The 23997-nt window shown below is 43.8% G+C and overlaps 1 protein-coding gene across 6 annotated transcripts in view; it reads right to left on the reverse strand.

Annotated features, from left to right (window-relative positions):
• csnk2a2b (casein kinase 2, alpha prime polypeptide b) overlaps window positions 1-23997 on the reverse strand; it is a 147656-nt gene that overhangs the window by 37693 nt on the left and 85966 nt on the right. For all 6 annotated transcript variants that reach the window (XR_011596342.1, XM_070897813.1, XM_070897812.1 and 3 more), the window contains one exon: window positions 7818-7929. Coding sequence is in view for 5 of the 6 variants with exons in the window: in XM_070897813.1 (XP_070753914.1) it covers window positions 7818-7929 (112 nt within the window). In the remaining variant the exon portion in view is untranslated. The remainder of the gene's footprint in view (window positions 1-7817; window positions 7930-23997) is intronic.

The raw sequence follows: 23997 nt of genomic DNA on the forward strand, positions 1-23997 counted from the left end.
GTGCGGGAGGTTGAGGATCGAGGCCTATAAAAGACCAGGAGCAGCGGCAGTCGGGAGTGGCAGTCGGTCAAGAATCAAGGCCTATAAAAGGCCAGGAGCAGCAGCAGTCAGGAGCAGCAGTCGGAGGAGCCAGCTGGTGCAGGGACAAAAGTAAACAAAGAATTAATAAAAAATCGAAGTGTGACGTCACAATCAAGCGGTTAAGTGATTGGCTGGTGGATTAGTGAGTATTTAATCTTTATCATTTTCTTTTCTCATCAGTAGGTAACCTTTGGCATTATTGCCAAATTAAGTTAATTTAAGGGTTAAGTCATGGCAGGAGAGCCCAGACCCATGTCATGCTCCTCCTGTGCTATGTGTTAAGTCAGGGATGCTTCCAGTGTCCCTGACTACTACGTGTGCAGGAAGTGTGTCCAGCTGCAGCTCCTGACAGACCGTATAGAGACACTGGAGCATCCGCGATGCTGAGGATGTTGTGAATAGCACGTTTATTGAGTCGGTCACATCGCAAGTAAAGGTTACACAGGAAGACAGGGAATGGGTGACCACCAGGCAGAGCAGTGGAAGGGAGGTAGTGCAGGGGTCCCCTGCGGTCATCTCCCTCCAAAACAAATATACCGTTTTGGGTACTGTTGGGGGAGATGATCCATCAGGGAAAGGCAGCAGCAGCAGCCGCCAAGTTCATGGCACCATGGGTGGCTCTGCTGCACAGGAGGGCAGGAAAAAGAGTGAGAAAGCTATAGTGATAGGGGATTCTATTGTAAGGGGAATAGATAAGTGTTTCTGCGGTCGCAATCGAGACTCCAGGATGATATGTTGCCTCCCTGGTGCAAGGGTCAAGGATGTCATGGAGCGGCTGCAGGGCATTCTGGAGGGGGAGGGTGAACAGCCAGTTGTCGTGGTGCATATAGGTACCAACGATATAGGTAAAAAAACAGGCTGAGGTCCTACAAGCTGAATTTAGGGAGCTAGGAGTTAAATTAAGTAGGACCTCAAAAGGTAGTAATCTCAGGATTGCTACCAGTGACACGTGCTAGTCAGAGTAGAAATAGTAGGGTAGTCAAGATGAATACGTGGCTTGAGGAATGGTGCAAGAGGGAGGGATTCAAATTCCTGAGACATTGGAACCGGTTCTGGGGGAGGTGGGACCAGTACAAACCGGACAGTCTGCACCTGGGCAGGACCGTAGCCAATGTCACAGGGGGAGTGTTTGCTAGTGCTGTTGGGGAGGGTTTAAACCAATATGGCAGAGGGATGGAAACCTATGCAGGGAGACAGAGGGAAGTAAAATAGGGGCAGAAACAAAAGGTAGAAAGGAGAAAAGGAAAAGTGGAAGGCAGAGAAATCACAGGCAAAAATCAAAAAGGGCCACATTACAACATAATTTTAAAAGGACAAAGAGTGTTTCAAAAACAAGCTTGAAGGCTGTGTCTCTCAATGCGAGGAGCATTTGTAATAAGGTGGATGAATTAACTGCACAAATAGCTGTTAACGGATATGATGTAATTGGGATTACGGAGACATGGGTCCAGGATGACCAAGGCTGGGAACTCAACATTCAGGGGTATTCAATATTCAGGAAGGATAGACAGAAAGAAAAAGGAGGTGGGGTAGCTTTGCTGGTTAAAGAGGAGGTTAACGCAATAATAAGGAAGGACATTAGCTTGGATGATGTGGAATCTGTATGGTTAGAGCTGCGGAACAAAGGGCAGAAAACGCTAGTGGGAGTTGTGTACAGACCAGCAAACACTAGTAGTGAGGTTGGGGATGGCATCAAACAGGAAATTAGGGATGCGTGCAACAAAGGTACAGCAGTTATCATGGGTGACCTTAATCTGCATATAGATTGGGCTAACCAAACTGGTAGCAATACGGTGGAGGAGGATTTCCTCGAGTGTATTAGGGATGGTTTTCTCGACCAATATGTCGAGGAACCAACTTGAGGGCTGGCCATCCTATACTGGGTGATGTGCAATGAGAAAGGACTAATTAGCAATCTTGTGGTGCGAGGCCCCTTGGGAAAGTGTGACCATAATATGGTAGAATTCTTTATTAAGATGGAGATTGACACAGTTAATTCAGAGACTAGGTTCCTGAACTTAATGAAAGGTAACTTTGATGGTATGAGACGTGAATTGGCTAGGATAGACTAGCGAATGATACTAAAAGGGTTGACGGTGGCTAGGCAATGGCAGACATTTAAAGATCACATGGATGAACTTCAACAATTGTACATCCCTGTCTGGCATAAAAATAAAACGTGGAAGGTGGCTCAACCATGGCTAACAAGGGAAATTAGGGATAGTGTTAAATCCAAGAAAGAGGCATATAAATTGGCCAGAAAAAGCAGCAAACCCGAGGACTGAGAGAAATTTAGAATTCAGTAGAGGAGGACAAAGGGTTTAATTAGGAGGGGGAAAATAGAGTATGAGAATAAGCTTGCAGGGAACATAAAAACTGACTGCAAAAGCTTCTATAGAAATGTGAAGAGAAAAAGGTTAGTGAAGACAAATGTAGGTAATTTGCAGTCAGAATCAGGTGAATTTATAATGGGGAACAAAGAAACGGCAGACCAATTGAACAAATACTTTGGTTTGGTCTTCACTAAGGAAAACACAAATAACCTTTCGGAAATACTAGGGGACCAAGGGAAGGAGGAACTGAAGGAAATCCTTATTAATCGGGAAATTGATGGGATTGAAGGCCGATACATCCCCTGGGCCTGATAGTCTGCATCACAGAGTACTTAAGGAAGTGGCTCTAGAAATAGTGGATGCATTTAGTGGTCATTTTCCACATTCTACAGATTCTGGATCAGTTCTTATGGATTGGAGGGTAGCTCATGTAACCCCCACTTTTTAAAAAAGGAGGGAGAGAGAAAACAGGGAATTATAGACCGGTTAGTCTGACATCGGTAGTGGGGAAAATGTTGGAATCAATTATTAAAGATGTAATAGCAGCGCATTTGGAAAGCAGTGACAGATTCGGTCCAAGTCAGCATGGATTTATGAAAGGGAAATCATGCTTGACAAATCTCCTAGAATTTTTTTGAGGATGTAACTAGTAGAGTGGACAAGGGAGAACCAGTGGATGTGTGTATTTGGACTTTCAAAAGGCTTTTGACAAGGTCCCACACAAGAAATTAGAGTGCAAAATTAAAGCACATAGTATTGGGGGTAATGTATCGACATGGATAGAGAACTGGTTGGCAGACAGAAAGCAAAGAGTAGGAATAAACGGGTTCTTTTCAGAACGGCAGGCAGTGACTAGTGGGGTACTGCAAAGTTCAGTGCTGGGACCCCAGCTATTTACAATATACATTAATGATTTAGACGAAGGAATTGAATGTAATATCTCTAAGTTTGCAGATGACACTAAGCTGGGTAGCAGTGTGTGCTGTGAGGAGAATGCTAAGAGGCTGCAGGGTGACTTGGAAAGGTTAGAAGAGTGGGCAAATGTATGGCAGATGCAGTATAATGTAGATAAATGTGAGGTTATCCACTTTGGTGGCAAAAACAGGAAGGCAGAATATTACCTGAACAGTGACAGATTAGGAAAAGGAGAGGTGCAATGAGACCTGGGTGTCATGGTACATCAGTCATTAAAAGCTGGCATGCAGGTACAGCAGGCGGTGAATGGCATGTTGGCCTTCATAGCGAGAGGAACTGAGTGTACGAGCAGGGAAGTCTTACTGCAGTTGTACAGGGCCTTGGTGAGGCCACACCTTGAATATTGCATACAGTTTTGGTCTCCTAATCTAAGGAAGGACATTCTTGCTACTGAGGGAGTGCAGCGAAGGTTTGCCAGACTGATTCCCGGGATGACATATGAAGAAAGACTGGATCGACTAGGCTTATATTCACTGGAATTTAGAAGAATGAGAGGGGATCTCATAGAAACATATAAAATTTTGACAGGATTGGACAGGTTAAATGCAGGAAGAATATTCCCAATGTTGAGGAAGTCCAAAACCAGGGGTCACAGTCTAAGGATAAGGGGTAAGCCATTTAGGACCGAGATGAGTAGAAACTTCTTCACTCAGAGAATTACGAACCTGTGGAATTCTCTACCACAGAAAGTTGTTGAGGCCAGTTCGTTAGATATATTCAAAAGGGATTTAGATGTGACCCTTACGGCTAAAGGGATCAAGGGGTATTGAGAGAAAGCAGGAATGGGGTGCTGAAGTTGCAAAAATGATTAGCCATGATCATATTGAATGGTGGTGCAGGCTCGAAGAGCCGAATGGCCTACTCCTGCACCTATTTTCTGTGTTTCTATGTTTCAGCTCCCATTAATGAGCTAGGTTTGTCAGCATCAGCGTCCTGGAGTACTGTGGACCTACCTGGCTCAGGTATTGGATTACCAAGTCTGTGATAGAGGGTGGTCTTGGCTCCAATTTTCCATCACCAGGCCTGTTAACTTGGAGCCAGCTCAATCACAAAAAGACCTCCCCGCTCCTACTGTCGTTCGACAGTTAACAACTGTGGGTTTGAGCTCTCGCTAGTACAGGCAGTGAGTACCAAGAACTCCTTACAGCAGTTTGGGGAACAGCGCAACTTACCATAAAATGTGTGAGTCCACTGCCACCATCCTCCTCACTACAGTATGGACACACACACACCATATCCTATAGAACAGTTGGTTCACCAGTTCGGCAGCTGTCTGCCTCATTGCAAACCAATCCCAGTAAGTACTGAACCTGGATATACAAGTGTGTGGTCTCACACTTGGCCTCCAGGTAACCCCTTTCCAGGAGCTGACATTTCAAGTCTCAAAGTTTCCTCAGTAGCTATTCGACAGACACGTGTTTGGAGTGGTGGAAGGGTATCGTGATCTGCCAGCCGCCTCGCTGTTTTTGGCAATTAAATTCAATGCCAAATATAAGGCTTCTTCGCCAGCAAATGCCTAATCTGCCTCACATAGAGCACTTTGGCAGAGACATGCTTGGGAAGAAGTCGATTTTCCCCTCGAGGCCAGTGTACATCATGGCACTCTCTTCCTGCAGTAATCCTTTGCGACAAATCCATAATTATTGCTAATCTATCTTATGTTGGCTTAAACCACACTTTGGTGTGGAAAAATATTAGCTGCAAATTTCCCCTATAAAGCCTGACAGAATGCACTAAAATATTACACATTTCCACTGAACCAGCCCTCAAAATCGCTAGCAAGCTTTCACATATTTTTAAGTTAAAACCTTCTTCCAACTCCAGAATTAGATATGCAGAGGAGCATTTAACACTCCCTCCCACTCAATCTTTCAGCCATGGACAGTGAGTGAAGACCATGCAAAAGAGCAAGGGAGAAATATTAATACCTAAAGAGGGCATCTTATCCTAAAAAGAAACAGATGTTCACCCGTCCATATATTGCTGTGACATCACTCACAGGTAGACTGAAGTTTAAAGCACTAACCTGGCCTGTCCCTTTAAGGCCTCTACTCAGATACTCTGTGGGGAAGTGGTCGAAGGAGACCTCGAGGTCAATTAACGGCTAATTATTGCTGTTAGAAGTTTCTCTAGATTAGCAGTTGCTTGGTTCCTCTCATTATCTCAACAACTGGGATAATAGTTGGGTTTCTGTGTCCTTTTGTTTTTTTTTTTTAAAAAGATTATATTCATTGGCATTTTATACAAAGTGTGATGGTGGGATTGTGATACCTGAAGTGTAATAGATGTTCCCAAAACTTTTGTATAAACAGATGGCTGACATTCTGCCAGTTTTGATAAAGCATTTAAGTACCTGTCTTAAGCAAAGACAGCATATATTAGCAACATTGCTTAACTGAATCACAGCCTGGTTAACTGAATCACAAACTCGCAACTGGTTGCCATCTAGCTATGCTACATTTATTGAGGACAGCAGTTATTTGGGAATATTGGATTTTACTTCATTTTGCACAAGTCGCAAGTCTTTCCTGCGGACGTTGCCTTGAGGGCAATATAACAATCAGCAGATTTGATAAACCGTCAAAACACAAATAAAATTTTGCCAAAACGCCCCATTTTTCATCTATGTTCGAACCGGGAGATTTGAAGAATCGATTTATTTGGGAAAATTAAAATCCTTCAAATTCTGTATCGAATCCTTCCTTTCTCATCATGTTCCTTGCCTACACTTGACATTTTGGTGGCGTTATAGACACATCTCCTATGGAGCTGCTTCAATTAAATCAGGCACTTCTAAAATCCAAGACCTCACATGGCAACTTCATTACACACAGATGAAAAGACACAAAATGCCAAGAAAACAAAAATGAAAAGGATACTACACCAATGTCAGGTTACCAGTTCATAACATTTTGGCTAATCAAAAATAAACGGTGTTACCTTTTCCCTATGATCTTTCATTTAATTGTTAACCCAATCACTAGAATCTTTAAGTGGTTCAGTGCTTTGTCAATTTACAGGGCTGCCCGTGGAGATCTCAATTAGCCTACTACACTACATGCAGCGTTACCCAATGTCACTTCACATTTGTCCTGCATCCCAGAATTATTATTTTTTTAAATCCTTCTTCTGAAGGAGTCAACTGTTCGCTGTGGCCTTCACTGGCTCCAAGGGTGGCTGACACTCTCCAGTATCCAACTGGCCCTCAATCATGTGTGCCTTCACATTGACCGTCAACAGGCTAAACACAAAGGAGAGAAGAAAGCATCACAACCGAGCTCGATCCTGTCCATACCCAGAGTGCACACAATATGCAATGCAAACCAGGGCAATTTCCCCCCCCCTCCCTCTAACTCGGGCCACTGAGGCCAGTCATGGTGCCCTTTGCTGACCCACGAGCTGAAATCAGCAAACTCATCATCAAAAGAGGATCATACTCCAGAAAATCTGAACCATTTTAACCTTTTGCTGTCCCCACATTTATCCAACAATAACTGTGGTCAGAAACACCAAGTTCGGGTCTTATTGACCTTTGTGGGCTTTTAATCTCGTCATGACAAGGAATGCTGGGGAATTAAATACTTTCCACAAGGCCAGTGCCTTTCCAACCACCCCCAGGTCACGTTTCGCGTGGTTAAATGCATATTAAAGCTCCCTTTACTCTGGCCCAACAATATGCCTCTGCCAAAACTTCAAAAGAGCATCCACTACTGATTCAGTGTGATCTCCTTCTGATTCACACACAAGCCATCCGATGGCTTTTGACTGAGATAATCAATTTAAAGTCAATTTGTTCCAAACTAAGGAATTTTGTGCTACGGGGCTCATACTCACTGTGAACTGAATTGCCACTGTCCAAGTTCATTCCAAATAAAAACATTACAACCAGGAGATGTTTATCCTATCAGTCTGGGTTAGATTGGGACCCAGGCCTGAGTTAAAAACACTCAGCACCACCCAGTCTCCAAAGCTGGGGTTATAAATCCGTGTAGATTGTTAGATCAAAACAAGTCTGAGGTGGGAAGGAGTTCAACAGCGTTCGGGGAATTATGAAAGAAAAGATTGAGAGGTAAGTCTCAATTTGAACAGTGAAAAAGAACACAGGGCAGTGTTTGAAACTTAGCATAACCAGAATAGCGTGGGTTATAGAAGGAGGATGGAGCAGTGTCAGAAAGCTGAAGGAGAGGGTCAAGCTAGAGGGATTTGAAAACAAGGTTTAAATTTAATACACTAGAGAACAGGGAGCCAGTGCAGGTCAGTAGGGGTGAGGGGCGAGCGGAATTGGATACGAGCGACAAGTGAGGTAAGAGCAGATGGAAAATGATCCAGAAGTATTCACACCACGCATAATACTGACAGTAATGCATGATTGATCCTACATGCAAACGACAGTACACGAGAAGCTGAACAGAAAAAGCTGATACTCACTTTCAGTATTTTGACTACTGTTTTTTCATTGTTTGTTATGTTAATAGCCTCGAATACTTCACTGTATTTCCCACGGCCAAGTTTTCGCACCAACTGGTAATCATCCTGGTTACTGTGGCGAAGCAAAAGGGTACACAGGTTTTATTCTTTGAACGCCTGCAATTTCTGTCAATTCCTCCTCATGATTGATTAGTTAAACCTAACACAACGCTCAGTACTCAGCAACTAATAACCTGCATGCGTGTTTTACAAGCTGCAACGTCCATCCTTCCCCTAAAGCATGCAACACTTTCTACATCATTGGTACTGCTTCCATTCCCACAAGAAACACAGTATCAATTAGTTAACACCCTGCTCCGTGCAGATTGATACCTGAAATAACTCCACAATAGTTACTGCAGTAGTGCGGTAAAGCTGGCATTTGCCACAAATCAATTAGCGCACTAGTGAGAGCATGCAATAATTCAGAAAAGATCTGAAATGTGTGATACATGTACATCAGAATGCATATTTGGTTCTGCATAGAAATTACAACTCGGGAACAGGCCATGTGACCCAAACAGCCCGTGTCAATATTTACCCTCCCACGTGAGCACATAATTCTAGTCAAATTTACCTGCCCCGTTCCTATATTCCTTTATCCCATTTTCCTTCATTCACCTATCCAATCTAACCTTGAATGTGGACATAGTTTCTAGCTCTGTGTGAATTCCACAGCCTCACAAAAACCCATGTTCTCATTTTTTTTTTTAAACATTTAAACTTGAATCTATGGCCCCTCAACTGCTGGACACTGTCTGTCTTGTCTCATCCTCTCGGGTTCTGGGCAGCATTCATAAACTATACTGTGCCCACTTTACACTAATGTACTACTGGAGGAGTTAACACTCTGACATTCTCATGCCCAAAGATACTCACATTGTGCAATTACATGAGGATTCAGTCTCAAATGTGAAGTATTTCCTGTAGTGCCAGTAGGCCATAGCTCCAATGTTGAGGATACAGTGCTTGTGGATGGCAGAAGACCTTTTCACTTTCAATAATAGAAAACAGACTCTTCTGCCCCCTGAAACAGCGTCCATGCGCAAGACAGCCAAAATCCTTATTTTCCTACTGCACCTCTGGGTTTTTGCTGATCTAAGGATGGTGGCAAGCGTATATTTCAAACAACTGTCTACTGCCTACGTGCAACCACCAACTTCTGAAACTTCAGTGGTGCACTGGGATGGCATGCTGGCAGTGCCAGAATCCTCGGCCATGCAGTGGGTTTGAGCTTCCCCATAGGCAAGTTCATAGAACATAAGAAATAGGAGCCAGAGTAGGCCATACGACCCCTCGAGCCTGCTCCGCCATTTAATACGATCATGGCTGATCAGATCATGGACTCAGGTCCATTTCCCTGCCCGCTCCCCATAACCCCTTATTCCCTTATCGGTTAAGAAACTGTCTATTTCTGTCTTTAATTTATTCAATGTCCCAGCTTCCACAGTTCTCTGAGGCAGTGAATTCCACAGATTCACAACCCTCAGAAGAAATTTCTCCTCATCTCAGTTTTAAATGGGTGGTCCCTTATTCTAAGATTATGCCCTCTAGTTCTAGTCTCCTCCATCAGCGGAAACATCCTCTCGGAATCCACCTTGTCAAGCCACCTCAATCTTATACCTTTCGATAAGATCATCTCTCATTCTTTTGAATTCCAATGAGTAGAGGCCCAACATACTCAACCTTTCCTCACAAGTCAACCCCCTCATCTCTGGAATCAACCTTGTGAACCTTCTCTGAACTGCCTCCAAAGCAAGTATATCCTTTCATAAATATGGAAACCAAAACTGCACGCAGTATTCCAGGTGTGGCCTCACCGATACCCTGTATAACTGTAGCAATACTTCCCTGCTTTTATGTTCCATTCCCTTTGCAATAAAGGCCAAGATTCCATTGGCCTAACTGATCACTTGCTGTAGCTGCATACTAACCTTTTGTGTTTCATGCACAAGTACCCCCAGGTCCCGCTGTACAGCAGCACTTTGCAATCTTTCTCTATTTAAATAATAACTTGCTCTTGGATTTTTTTCTGCCCAAGTGCATGACCTCACACTTCCCAACATTATACTCCTCCTGCCAAATGTTTGCCCAGTCACTTAGCCTGTTTCTGTCCTTTTGCAGATTGTGTGTGTCCTCCTCACACATTGTTTTTCCTCCCATCTTTGTATCGTCAGCAAACTTGGCTACATTACACTCAGTCCCTTCTTCCAAGTCGTTTATATAGATTGTAAATAGTTGGGTCCCAGCACTGATCCCTGCGGCACCCCACTGGTTACTGATTGCCAACCCGAGAATTAATCATTTATCCCTACTTTCTCTTTTCTGTTCATTAGCCAATCCTCTATCCATGCTAATATATTACCCCCAACCCCGTGATCTTTTATCTTGTACAGTAACCTTTTATGTGGCACTTTGTCAAATGCCTTCTGGAAGTCTAAATACACTACATCCCCTGGTTCCCCTTTATCCACCCTGTTCATTACATCCTCAAAGGATTCTAGCAAATTTGTCAAACATGACTTCCCCTTCATAAATCCATGCTGACTCTGCCTGACCGAATTTTGCTTTTCCAAATGTCCTGCTCTGCCTCTTTAATAATGGACGCCAATATCTTCCCAACCACAGATGTTAGGCTAACTGGTCTATATTTTCCTGCTTTTTGTCTGCCTCCTTTTTTTTAAAAAAAAATAGGGGTGTTACATTTGCAGTTTTTCAATCTGCCGGGACCTTCCCAGAATTGAGGGAATTTTGGTATATTACAACCAATGCGTCCACTATCCCTGACGCTACTTCTCTTAAGACCCTAGGAGGCAAGCCATCAGGTCCAGGGGATTTATCCACCTTTAGTCCCATTATCTTACTGAGTACCACCTCCTTAGTGATTGTGATTGTGTTAAGTTCCTCCCCCCCCCTATAGCCCCTTGACTATCCACTGTTGGAATATTATTAGTGTTCTCTACCGTAAAGACTGATACAAAATATTTGTTCAGAGTTTCTGCTATCTCCATGTTCCCCATTACTAATTCCCCGGTCTCATCCTCTAAGGGACCAACATTTACTCTAGCCACTCTTTTCCTTTTTATATACCTATAGAAACTCTTGCTATCTGTTTTTATATTTCGTGCCAGTTTACTTTCATAGTCTATCTTCCCTTTCTTAATCATTTTTTTAAGTCATTCTTTGTTGGCTTTTAAATGCTTCCCAATCTTCTGTCCTCCCACTAGTTTTGGCCACTTTGTATGCCCTTGTTTTTAATTGGATACTATCCTTTATTTCTTTAGTTAGCCACAGATGGCTATCTTTTCTCTTATGCCCTTTCCTCCTCACTGGAATATATTTTTCTTGAGTTGTGAAATATCTCCTTAAATGTGCACCCCTGTTCATCAACCGTCCTACACTTTAATCTATTTTCCCAGTCCACGTTACCCAACTCTGACCTCATACCTTCAGTCTCCTTTATTTAAGCTTAGTGCGCTGGTTAGAGATCCATCTGAATTTGAAATTCAACCATGCTATGATCACTCATTCCGAGGAGACTTTTTATTAACCCTGTCTCATTACACAGAACCAGATCTAAGATAGCCTGCCCCCTGGTTGGTTCCGTTACATACTGCTCAAGGAACCCGCCCTTACGCACTCTATGAACTCTTCCTCAAGGCTACCCTGATCAATTTGATTTGTCCAATCAATATGGAGCTTAAAATCACGCATGAATATTGCTGTTCCTTTTTTACAAGCCCCCACTATTTCTTGGTTTATGCTCCGACCGACAGAGTTGCTACTGTTAAGGGGCCTATAGACTACACCCACCAGTGACTTTTTCCCCTTATTATTCCTTATCTCTACCCAAACTGTTTCAACACCGTTATCATTTGAGCCAATATTACTATTGCAGTGATTCCAGCCTTTATCAATAAGAGCTACCCCAACCCCTTTTCCTTTCTGTCTGTCCTGCCGATTGTCAAATACCCCTGAATATTTAATTCCCAGTCCTGGTCACCTTGCAACCACATGTCTGTAATGGCTATCATTTCATACCCATTTGTCTCAAGTTGTGCCATCAACTCATCTATTTTGTTACAAATGCTACATGCATTTAGACATAGTGCCTTTAAATTTGTTTTTTTTTTTAAAACCCTTTTTTCCTGCTTGTTTCCCCTCTCCTTCAAACTCACTTTCTTTATTTTTGCTTTCTAGTTCCAGCTTTACTCCCCTCGCTACTGAATCTAGCCCTGCCAAGCTAGTTTAAACACTCCCCAACAGCACTAACAACCCCCCAACGAGGATATTGGTCCCGGCTCTGTTGAGTGCAACCTGTCCGGCTTGTACAGGTCCCAACTCCCCCAGAAGCGGTCCCAATGCCCCAGGAAACTAAAGCCTGCACCATCTCTCCAGCCACACATTCATCTGCTCTAGCCTCCTATTTCTGTACTCACTAGCTCATGGCACTGGGAGTAATCCGGAGATTACTACCTTTGAGATCCTGCTTTTCAATCTCCGTCCTAGCTCCCTAAACTCCGCCTGCAGGACCTCATCCCTCTTCCTACCTATGTCATTGGTACTGATGTGGACCACGACCTCTGGCTGTTCACCCTCTCCCCCCAGAATGCCCTGCAGCCATTCGGTGACATCCTTGACCCTGGCACCAGGGAGGCAACATACCATCCTGGAGTCATGTCTGCGGCCGCAGAAATGCCTGTCTGCTCCCCTGACTATTGAATCCCCTACCACTATAGCTCTTCCATTCTTGTTCCTCCCCTCCTGTGCAACTGAGCCACCCGTGATGCCATGGACTTGGCTCTGGCTGCACTCTCCAGAGCCACCATCGCCCCCACCTGTACTCAGAACAGAGTACTGGTTGGAGAGCGAGATGGACTTAGGGGACTCCTGCACTACCTGCCTAGTCCTCCTCTTCATGATCTGAACTGTACACTCACGAATCCAGGGTTCACAATACTTCACTTCCGCACTGCAGGGAAGGAGAGAAATCTCCAAGAGTTACACCAGTCTCGCAGCACATCATCTCTCAGCTAGGGAAATAATAACGATATTAAAGTAAAACAGTCTGCCTATTCTTGAAATTATACCCAGTGATGGAATATTCAGATGTATTAAAGCATCAGGAAGCAGATTGCAGTTCTGCTTTGACATTTTGCAGAGTAACAGATGGGTAGAGTGCTGAGCAAACCCCCAACTTGTATGGGTTTGATGCATTAACCTTGTACCTGTTCCTATTTAAGTGTCTCTAAAAACAAAATGTAGTATCAGCTAACATCCTGGCGAGCCCAACCTTGAGTGAAGCCATTTTGAATAGAGATGGCAGAATGCAGGAATGCATGGTCCTAATGTAAATCCAAACAGCCCACGTCCCAGTACATTAATACGACGTTGTAGAATGGTACAGTTATATGAGGCCGGGAGCTGCAATGTTGTTCCCAGTCAAACGGTACCTCAATTTAACGGCCTAGATCCAATCGTAATCACACCATACATGAGCCACTCTCCCTGCAGAGAGAACAAGGGCAGGAACATCATTCACATTGACCGCCAACACCTTTCAAACCAGGTGCAGCACCAGACTGGAGTTATACTCCGTCTGTGAAGGTGTGTAGCCCCTCCAGGAGGGACTTATGCCACTGGAGTCAGGAGTCAGGAGAGGAAAGCGGATTACAGCAGTGCTAAAGTAACAGTAAAAATCAACACAAGAGTATCTGCAAGAACAAATCTCCGCTGATACAGACAATGCATGTTTACTTCAGAGGAGTCTGCACTGCGTCTGTCAGAGCAGATTCCTGAAAGAGTTCAGTTGGCTCCTAAAGAAAATTCTGCTTTTAAAGTCCTAAAGACGTTTGTTCAGATTCCCAAAAATTTGGAGGAAGCTTTTGATCCTTTTTGGCTCCAGCCAGCTCTGCCCAAAACAGTTTTTTTTAAACACAGAATGTGTCTGTTAGTGTAAATCCATCTATACTATAAATAAAAAGAAAGGAAAGAGCTGTATTTATATGCGTTTTTCACCACCTCAGGACATCTCAAAGCGCTTTACAGCCAATGGAGTACTTTTGGAGTGTAGTCACTGTGGTAATGTCGGAAGTGGAGCAACCAATTTGCTCACAGCAAGGTCCCACAAACTGCCATGTGATAATGACCAGATCATCTGTTTTTAGGTGTTGGTTGAGGGATAGATATTGACCAGGATACCGGGGAGAATTTCTCTGCTCCTCTTCAAAGATGGTGCCATGGAAACTTTTACATCTACCTGAGGGGGCAGGCGGGAGCCTCGGTTTAACGTCTCATTTGAAAGACAGCATCTCTGACAGTGCAGCGCTCCCTCACTACTGCACGGAAGCATCAGCCTAGATTTTGTGCTTAAGGACTTGAACCAACAACCTACTGACTCAGAGATGAGAAGGCTATCACTCAATAATTAAAAAAATTGCTGCGTCAATTTTGAAGCAGCTTATTGGGCAATAGTAAACATGTGGCCATGGTGTTCCTTTCAAACAATTTCATTGGCCAATAGCAACCGTGATGTGACTGTTGAATGTCATTTTGGCATCTACTTACTATTCAGCACGTTTATGTAACAGGCTTTCCAGCAGTGGCCAATAATAACCATTCCTTGTATCACTTTCAAGTGATCTAATTGGTCATTAGTAATGGTGAAGGTTAAACTTTTCTGTTTTTGACAGACTGAGCTGTGGATCGATAAAAGAAAGCTCGGAGGGGACAGGGATTCAACAGGTTTCAGTCTGTAAAGCAATAGTCCAAATCTCGCTGTGAAAGTAATGGCGAGTTCAGAATGCACACCATTTTAATGCATAAATCAGCCAGCAAGTTCAGGCAGTTGTGAATCGCCGTGATGTGCTGATCGATTTACTCCGCTCCGCTGTTTGCCAAGCACTAATGGCAGTTCACCCTTAACCTCCCCATTATTTTTAATAATTTGCGAGATTTGCACATTAAACTTGAATTAAACTTGCTGCAAAAAGTTAGAGCTGCTACATAACGCATGTACCTTTTAACGCCCAGAAAAGGAACTATTTAAACTGTTGAGTCCCATTCCTGCATGTAGTAAATTCTTAGATTTTAAAAATGTTTACTTCTTTTTTTCCCCTCCGCCTCCTAATCCAATCTTTCTTTCCCTCTTTTTATATCTCTTTCTATACCTGATTTGATTCTAATTCATTATCCTTCTCAGTTGTTTCTATGTTTCTTTCTCAATCCTTAAATTTAATTTGTTATGGAGATACACTGTTGGTCCTGTCATTCACTAACATTCCAGGTGCCCTTTGCCTTCACCATGCTATTATCAGCTTGCACTTTCAGCAACTTATAGGGAAACATTTTTTCAAGCTGAACGGCACGGAAAATGTCTAACAGCACACATTGCAAGATGCTCCACTCCAGCAAGATTTAGACCAATGACAACCTGTGCAAACATTTACAAATCCAAAATTCAGCAGTTATTAAAACTTAGATCCATAATAAACCTCAACATTAATATTGTAAAGTCTATTTCCCATGCTCAGGAATCCTTAACATTTGAGGTCAATCTGCCAGTCTTCAAGTATTTCCAACTAAACAAAATCTGTTCCTGCATCAGTACTAATCTTACTGTGACATCACCAGCCTCCAATGTGACTTAGGTAGAACGTGAGCTGGGAATTGTTTTAAAGAGAATATCAAAGGAGAAAATGACCACAGCAGGGATAATAGGAGACTGAGGATGGGCAGAACGACAGGCCTGAACAGGGAGTTTGGGGTATAGCCCAGCCATCCCAGCCATCCTCAGACCTGCAAGCAATGCCGTGGCTGTGCACTGGTGTACTTCATAAGTGTAAAATGAAGTAGCTAGAACTTGTTAGCCAAATATACCAGCTCGCTGCACATTGTAACTTTACCTTTTAAAGCCCTGATGTTTGAGGTGAATGCACATCCCTTGCTATACAGGTACAACGTCCCGAATCCGGCAACCTCAGGACCGAGGCCGTGCCGGTTTTCAGAGAAGAAATTCCGACGTTCCGAATCCGGCAACCTCGGGGGCCGAAGTCGCGCCGGTTTTGTATTTTTACGGATTTCGGGTCAGACATTAAAACAGCGTGTGAGTCAGGTCAGGTCACATGTGGGTTAGGGTCGAGGGTCATTCGGCAAGGCTCGGACCGATCACACGTCGGACGACTCCATCTGCAATGCGCTTTTCTAAAAAAAAATTCACTTTTTGGAATTCCGGATTCGGGACGTTTTACCTGTACTTACCGTGGCAATAAAGTTAATCTTTAAAAAGAAACCTCCATGCATTCGTGCAAAATCTCATCAGACCATAAACATTACACACTAAGTCTCAATGCTGGAAAGCACTACTCAGATTCAGGTGAATTTATAATGGGGAACAAAGAAATGGCGGACCAGTTAAATAAATACTTTGGTTCAGTCTTTACGAAGGAAGACACAAATAACCTTCCGGAAATACTAGGGGATCGAGGGTCTAGTGAGAAGGAGGAACTGAAGGAAATCCTTATTAAGCGGGAAATTGTGTTAGGGAAATTGATGAGATTGAAGGCCGATAAATCCCTGGGGCCTGATAGTCTGCATCCTAGAGTACTTAAGGAAGTGGCCCTAGAAATAGTGGATGCATTGGTGATCATTTTGCAACAGTCTATCAACTCCGGATCAGTTCCTATGGACTGGAGGCTAGCTAATGTAACACCACTTTTTTTTTTTAAAAAGGAGGGAGAGAGAAAACGGGTAATTATAGACCAGTTAGCCTGACATCAGTAGTAGTAATAAATGTTGGAATCAATTATTAAAGATGAAATAACAGTGCATTTGGAAAGCAGTGACAGGATCGGTCCAAGTCAGCATGGATTTATGAAAGGGAAATCTTGCTTGACAAATCTTCTAGAATTTTTTGAGGATGTAACTAGTAGAGTGGACAAGGGAGAACCAGTGGATGTGGTGTATTTGGACTTTCAAAAGGTTTTTGACAAGATCCCACACAAGAGATTGGTGTGCAACATTAAAGCACATGGTATTGGGGGTAATGTATTGACGTGAATAGAGAACTGGTTGGCAGACAGGAAGCAGAGAGTCGGGATAAACGAGTTCTTTTCAGAATGGCAGGAAGTGACTAGTGGGGTGCCACAGGGCTCAGTGCTGGGACCCCAGCTATTTACAATATACATTAATGATTTAAATGAAGGTATTGAGTGTTATCTCTCCAAGTTTGCAGATGACACTAAGGTGGGTGGCGGATGCTAAGAGGCTGCAGGGTGACTTGGACAGGTTAGGTGAGTGGGCAAACGCATGGCAGATGCAATATAATGTGGATAAATGTGAAGTTATCCACTTTGGTGGCAAAAACACGAAGGCAGAATATTATCTGAATGGCAGCAGATTAGGAAAAGGGGAGGTGCCACAAGACCTGGGTGACATGGTACATCAGTCATTGAAAGTTGGCATGCAGGTACAGCAGGCAGTGAAGAAGGCAAATGGTATGTTGGCCTTCATAGCTAGGGGATTTGAGTATAGGAGCAGGGAGGTCTTACTGCAGGGCCTTAGTGAGGCCTCACCTGGAATATCGTGTTCAGTTTTGGTCTCCTAATCTGAGAAAGGATGTTCTTGCTATCGAGGGAGTGCAGCAAAGGTTCACCAGACTGATTCCCGGGATGGCAGGACTGACATATGAGGAGAGACTGAATCGACTGGGCCTGTGTTCACTGGAGTTTAGAAGGATGAGAGGGGATCTCATAGAAACATATAAAATTCTGACGGGACTGAACAGGTTGGATGCAGGAAGAATGTTCCTGATGTTGGGGGAGTCCAGAACCAGGGGACATAGTGTAAGGATAAGGGGTAAGCCATTTAGGACTGAGATGAGGAGAAACTTCTTCACTCAGAGTTGTTAACCTGTGGAATTCCCTACCACAGAGAGTTGTTGATGCCAGTTCATTGGATATCTTCAAGAGGGAGTTAGATATGGCCCTTACGGCTAAAGCAATCAAGGGGTATGGAGAGAAAGCAGGAAAGGGGTACTGAGGGAATGATCAGCCATGATCTTATTGAATGATGGTGCAGGCTCGAAGAACTGAATGGCCTACTCCTGCACCTATTTTCTATGTTTCTATGTTTGTTGAGTACTAAGGCACACAAGTCAGATGTGAGCTCAAGCGACAGTTGGAGCACCACAATGACGAATAAGCCCTTGGACTAGTACACAGAGGAAAAAATATCGGCCAGAGACCCACTTCTGATTGCTAATCAGTGACACCCTATTCAAAGATCGACAATTGGATCGGACTCGGATTATGTCTTCTGTGCCCATCAATGTTTACTGTCCAGACTCTCACATGACTGGCCTATTGCAGGCTGTACTCCAGAACTGCTGGTACCCAATAACCATAACCTGATATCAGGCAGGGCCTTTCATGAGGACAGAAAACTGAGGGGAACAAAAGCCTGAGGGCTGTGTACAGACTGTCGGTTGTACTGTCACAATATTAGCTATGTTTTGCTTCCATTGGTGAAGTATGTTTGGAATGTCTTCATTCTGTTTACAGAATAATTTAACAAATACTCCTTAGGAGATGGGGGGGGTGGGGGTGGATGGGGAGAAAAAAACCTGCATCAGACCATGAATATTCCAGTCACAGGCTCGATGCTGGAAAGCAGTTCCGCTCCATTAAACTATGGCTGCTCACTTCCAGGTCCTTGAAACACGCAATAGGCAGCAACAGTGTCAAAGTAAGTATGTGTGACTCCTTGTACCAAACAGTACTAACCCTGTCAAAGATCTTTAAGAGGCTGGATGGTGCTGCGAGTTTGTGCACTGTCCATTGAGACCAGTAAGCATCAGACCGACACAAAGTGAATTAGGGTCAGTCTCCACTAAGTTACTTGCAGGTGCCCACACGACAAGACTACCCACAATTTGGATAGATTTGCAATCTCAAAGCTCCCACATTGGTTTAGTAGTGAAATGCATCTTACAGCGCCTTTAACGTAGTAAAACATATTTTTGTCTTAATCTCTGAGCTCAAGACAATAGCACTCCTGTGCTCCAATATGGCCATAAGATGAAATCCTGGGGCTACCTGCCTCTTCTATTTTACCACTTAGCATAGAAACATAGAAATTTACAGCACAGGAGGAGGCCATTTCGGCCCATCGTGTCTGCGCCGGCCGACACAGAGCCGCACGGCCCTTGGTCAGCAGCCCTAAAGGTTACACATAAACCTATGAACAATGACAGAAAGGCAAAGAGCACCCACCAGCCCAACCAGTCCGCCCCACACCACTGCAACACCCCTTATACTGAAAACATCTACACTCCACCCCAACCGGAACCATCTGATCTCCTGGGAGAGGCAAAAACCAGATAAAAACCCAGGCCAATTTAGGGAGAAAAAATCTGGGAAAATTCCTCCACGACCCATCCAGGCGATTGAAACTAGTCCAGGAGATCATGCTGGCCGTATTCTACTCTCTGCATTACTTACCATTATATCTGCGCCGACTAACAAAAGGTCATCTAGTCTAATCCAAATTACCAGCTCTAGGTCCGTAACCCTGCAGGTTACGGCACTTTAAGTGCCCATCCAACCATCTCTTAAAAGCATGTGGAAGATAAATAACAACTTGCATTTATATAGCATCCTTAATGCAGTAAAACATCTCAAGGCGGTTCACAGGACCATAATCAGACAAAGATTGACAACAAATCCAAGAATGAGATGTTGGGACAGGTGACTAAAAGGTTGGACTAGGAGGTAGGTTTTAAGGAGGCTCTTAAAGAAGGAGAGGCAGAGAGAAAATTCAAGAGCTTAGGACCTAGATGGTTGAAGGCACGGCCGCCAATGGTGGGACAAAGGGGGTACATGAGGCCAAAGTTGGAGGAATGCACAATTCTCTGAAGGTTGTAGAGTTGGAGCAGATTACATCGGTAGGGAGATGTGAAGCCATGGAAGGATTTGAAAAGGATGAGAACTTTAAATGCAAGACATTGATAGATCAGGAGCCAATGTAGGTTAGTGAGCACAGGGTGATGTGTAAGGGGGTCTTGGGGCAGGTTGGGATATGGGCAGCAATGGATAAGTTCAAGTTTATGGAGGGTGAAAGATGGGAGGCCAGTTAGAATAACCCAACACACAGCCTAGACTCACACTTGACAGATTTGGCTGGGGTACCAGAGGACTGATGGTGCAGTGGATAAGGGGCACGAGTGTGCACTGTCAGCAGAGGAGAAAAAAGGTGACAAAACTGGAAGAAAAGAAAAATTGAATTTTCAATCTAATTGAGAAGCTGTGGAATGGTTCGTAAGGAAGTTGTAAACATTATAAGGAGGCAATATTCTGCAGACACTAACTTGTTGCTAGTGTTTCATTAATCAGCACCATCATCCCTCTTCTGGAAAGCACAAAAAGATAGGCTTTTTAATAAACTTCTTAGTCTGGCCTGGGAACTGCAATAGGCTCAGTCAACTTGCGAAAAGCAAATATCCTGCACTTCTTAATTAGAAGAACTCAACATGTGTCACAAAGCTGCATCCCATCACTCCACGGCACAGAGTAAGCACATGCTCCAAGTCCCATCACTCCACGGCACAGAGTAAGCACGTGCTCCAAATCCCATCACTCCACGGCACAGGGTAAGCACGTGCTCCAAGTCCCATCACTTCATGGAACAGAGTAAGCACATGCTCCAAGTCCCATCACTCCACGGCGCAGAGTAAGCACGTGCTTCAAGTCCCATCACTCCACGGCGCAGAGTAAGCATGTACTCCAAGTCCTCTGCCAATTACTAACTGCTGCAGGTTAGTTGCAGAATAAAGACCTCTCTGCATTGCCCCCCAAAATGCCCCTTCTGATTGTTCTGTTTACCCTACCAAGCATTCCATTGCTCCTCAATGAGATTGCACAATTGTATTTCGTCCCAATTTTCCTGCTTTCCTCCCATCTCCCAACAGTATGAACTAGTGTGTCTGGCCCGGTCCTTTTGCCTTTCCCCGACAGCCCAGCTGAGATGGATAAATCCAATGAATGAGTATAGCCAACACACCTAGGAACTGAGAATATCTGCGAGGCCAGCAAATTTCTGTCCGTCTGTGGTAGGACATGCCACTGTATGAGCACAATGTCTTGCGAATTCTGCATTCCATATATTTTTCTGTACTTGTTGGCTTATTAATGTTATTTCTGTATGCTATATATTTTTAAAAAAAACTTTTTGCAATGATAACACGGTTTTCCTTCGGGTAACTAACACTGTCTGTCAGTAGCTCGGGCAGGATGGTGCCCATATTTGCAGCAATCCCCCACACTGTAAAGTTTGAGAACCACTATTGCTATGTCACTTGACTACCTCGTGTCCCCATCCAAAGGCTTTTCATTTTAATTAGAACAGTAAACCCTTATCTACAGACATTCTGTCTCCAAGAACCTATCTTTTTTGTTGGTACTTATTGCAAGGCATCCTGACAACAAGTGTCATTGGAGCAGGAGATTGCATCACACCCACCCTCGGTACAGCTGCTCAGCAGTTGCACTTTCGGTGATTGGAACTCTGGGGATTATTCTGCACTCATTTTATAAACCCTCTCAGGAGAGTTCTCTGTTGTTCAGAGTGCAGTCTTGGGACTCCCTTGCAAACTGTAGAACTGTGAAGCATCAGTTAAGACTCCGTCGCATGCCAAGAATTGCAAAATGAGCCGTCTTTAAGTTGACAAAAGGTCATCGATCTGAAACATCAACTCTGTGTCTCTCTCTGCAGATGCTGTCTGACCTGCAGCATTTTCTGTTTTACTACCTTTAAGCAGTTCTTGGTGCATAAAGGGAGTTTTTAAACTGCAACATTTGCAGGTTGAGTAGGTTGCGCCTATACACTTTGGAGTTCAGAAGAATGAGAAATGATCTTATTAAAACTTATAAGATAATGAGGGGGCTCGACAAGGTGGAGGCAGAGAGGATATTTCCACTCATAGGGGAATCTAAAACTAGGGGACATTGCCTTAGAATAAGGGTTCGCCCATTTAAAACTGAGATGAGGAAAAATTTCATCTTAGAGGGTTGTAAATCTATGGAATTCTCTGCCCCAGAGAGCTGTGGAGGCTGGGTCATTGAATATATTTAAGGTGGAGATACAGATTTTTGAGCGATATGGGAGTCAAGGGTTATGGGGAGCGGGCAGAGAAGTGGAGCTGAGCCCATGATCATAGAAACATAGAAACATAGAAAATAGGTGCAGGAGCAGGCCATTCAGCCCTTCTAGCCTGCACCGCCATTCAATGAGTTCATGGCTGAACATGAAACTTCAGTACCCCCTTCCTGCTTTCTCGCCATAACCCTTGATCCCCCGAGTAGTAAGGACTTCATCTAACTCCCTTTTGAATATATTTAGTGAATTGGCCTCAACTACTTTCTGTGGTAGAGAATTCCACAGGTTCACCACTCTCTGGGTGAAGAAGTTTCTCCTCATCTCGGTCCTAAATGGCTTACCCCTTATCCTCAGACTGTGACCCCTGGTTCTGGACTTCCCCAACATTGGGAACATTCTTTCTGCATCTAACCTGTCTAAACCCGTCAGAATTTTAAACGTTTCTATGAGGTCCCCTCTCATTCTTCTGAACTCCAGTGAATACAAGCCCAATTGATCCAATCTTTCTTGATAGGTCAGTCCCGCCATCCCGGGAATCAATCTGGTGAACCTTCGCTGCACTCCCTCAATAGCAAGAATGTCCTTCCTCAAGTTAGGAGACCAAAACTGTACACAATACTCCAGGTGTGGCCTCACCAAGGCCCTGTACAACTGTAGCAACACCTCCCTGCCCCTGTATTCAAATCCCCTCGCTATGAAGGCCAACATGCCATTTGCTTTCTTAACCGCCTGCTGTACCTGCATGCCAACCTTCAATGACTGATGTACCATGACACCCAGGTCTCGTTGCACCTTCCCTTTTCCTAATCTGTCACCATTCAGATAATAGTCTGTCTCTCTGTTTTTACCACCAAAGTGGATAACCTCACATTTATCCACATTATACTTCATCTGCCATGCATTTGCCCACTCACCTAACCTATCCAAGTCACTCTGCAGCCTAATAGCATCCTCCTCGCAGCTCACACTGCCACCCAACTTAGTATCATCCGCAAATTTGGAGATACTGCATTTAATCCCCTCGTCTAAATCATTAATGTACAATGTAAACAGCTGGGGCCCCAGCACAGAACCTTGCGGCACTCCACTAGTCACTGCCTGCCATTCTGAAAAGTACCCGTTTACTCCTACTCTTTGCTTCCTGTCTGACAACCAGTTCTCAATCCACGTCAGCACACTACCCCCAATCCCATGTGCTTTAACTTTGCACATTAATCTCTTGTGTGGGACCTTGTCGAAAGCCTTCTGAAAGTCCAAATATACCACATCAACTGGTATATTTGGACTTTCAGATCAGCCATGATCTTATTGAATGACGGAGCAGGCTCAAGGGGCCAAATGGCCTACTCCTGCTCCTATTTCTTATGTTCTCAACGTTAAACAGCAGAGAATTCACTCAACTGTAAAACAGTACCTAAGAAAATGTCATTGAGCCTCATTCCTCGAGTACTCAATTCTCCCATCTTAGCATTCAGGTTGAATGCCCCTGATGTCTTTGTCTTACCCAGTATGGATCACTCAGAAACCGTGGGTTGTAGCCCCATTCAAGAGCTTAACCTACATAACCTACACTGGAACTCCAGTGCAGCACGAACACCACTTGGATTATTAAGGAAGCCATCCATTGGATAAAATGTTAATCAAAGATCTTTTCGGCAGATGTTAAAGATTCCCGTGGCACTAATATGAAGACCAGCAGCTGTCCTGAACAACATTCCTCCCTCAATACCACGTAAAAAGATTGGCTATTGATCTTTTGTCTCTACAGCACATTGCTGAAACAGAGTGGTGTTTACCTTTATAGCATTCCCTTCTCGTCAAAAAGCGATTCATTGTATAAAGTACTTGAGATATTTCAACACGAAAAGTGCTATATAAATGCAAGTTTATGATAAACTTGCCAGATTATTACAAACATTTATCACGGAGTAAAATTCCTGCTAATATATCTCTCTCAAAATGACATTTCATCTATTTAAATTTTTGTTTG

The sequence above is a fragment of the Pristiophorus japonicus genome, chromosome 13 (genome assembly GCF_044704955.1).
Source record: "Pristiophorus japonicus isolate sPriJap1 chromosome 13, sPriJap1.hap1, whole genome shotgun sequence".
In the NCBI taxonomy this organism is placed as follows: Eukaryota; Metazoa; Chordata; class Chondrichthyes; family Pristiophoridae; genus Pristiophorus; species Pristiophorus japonicus.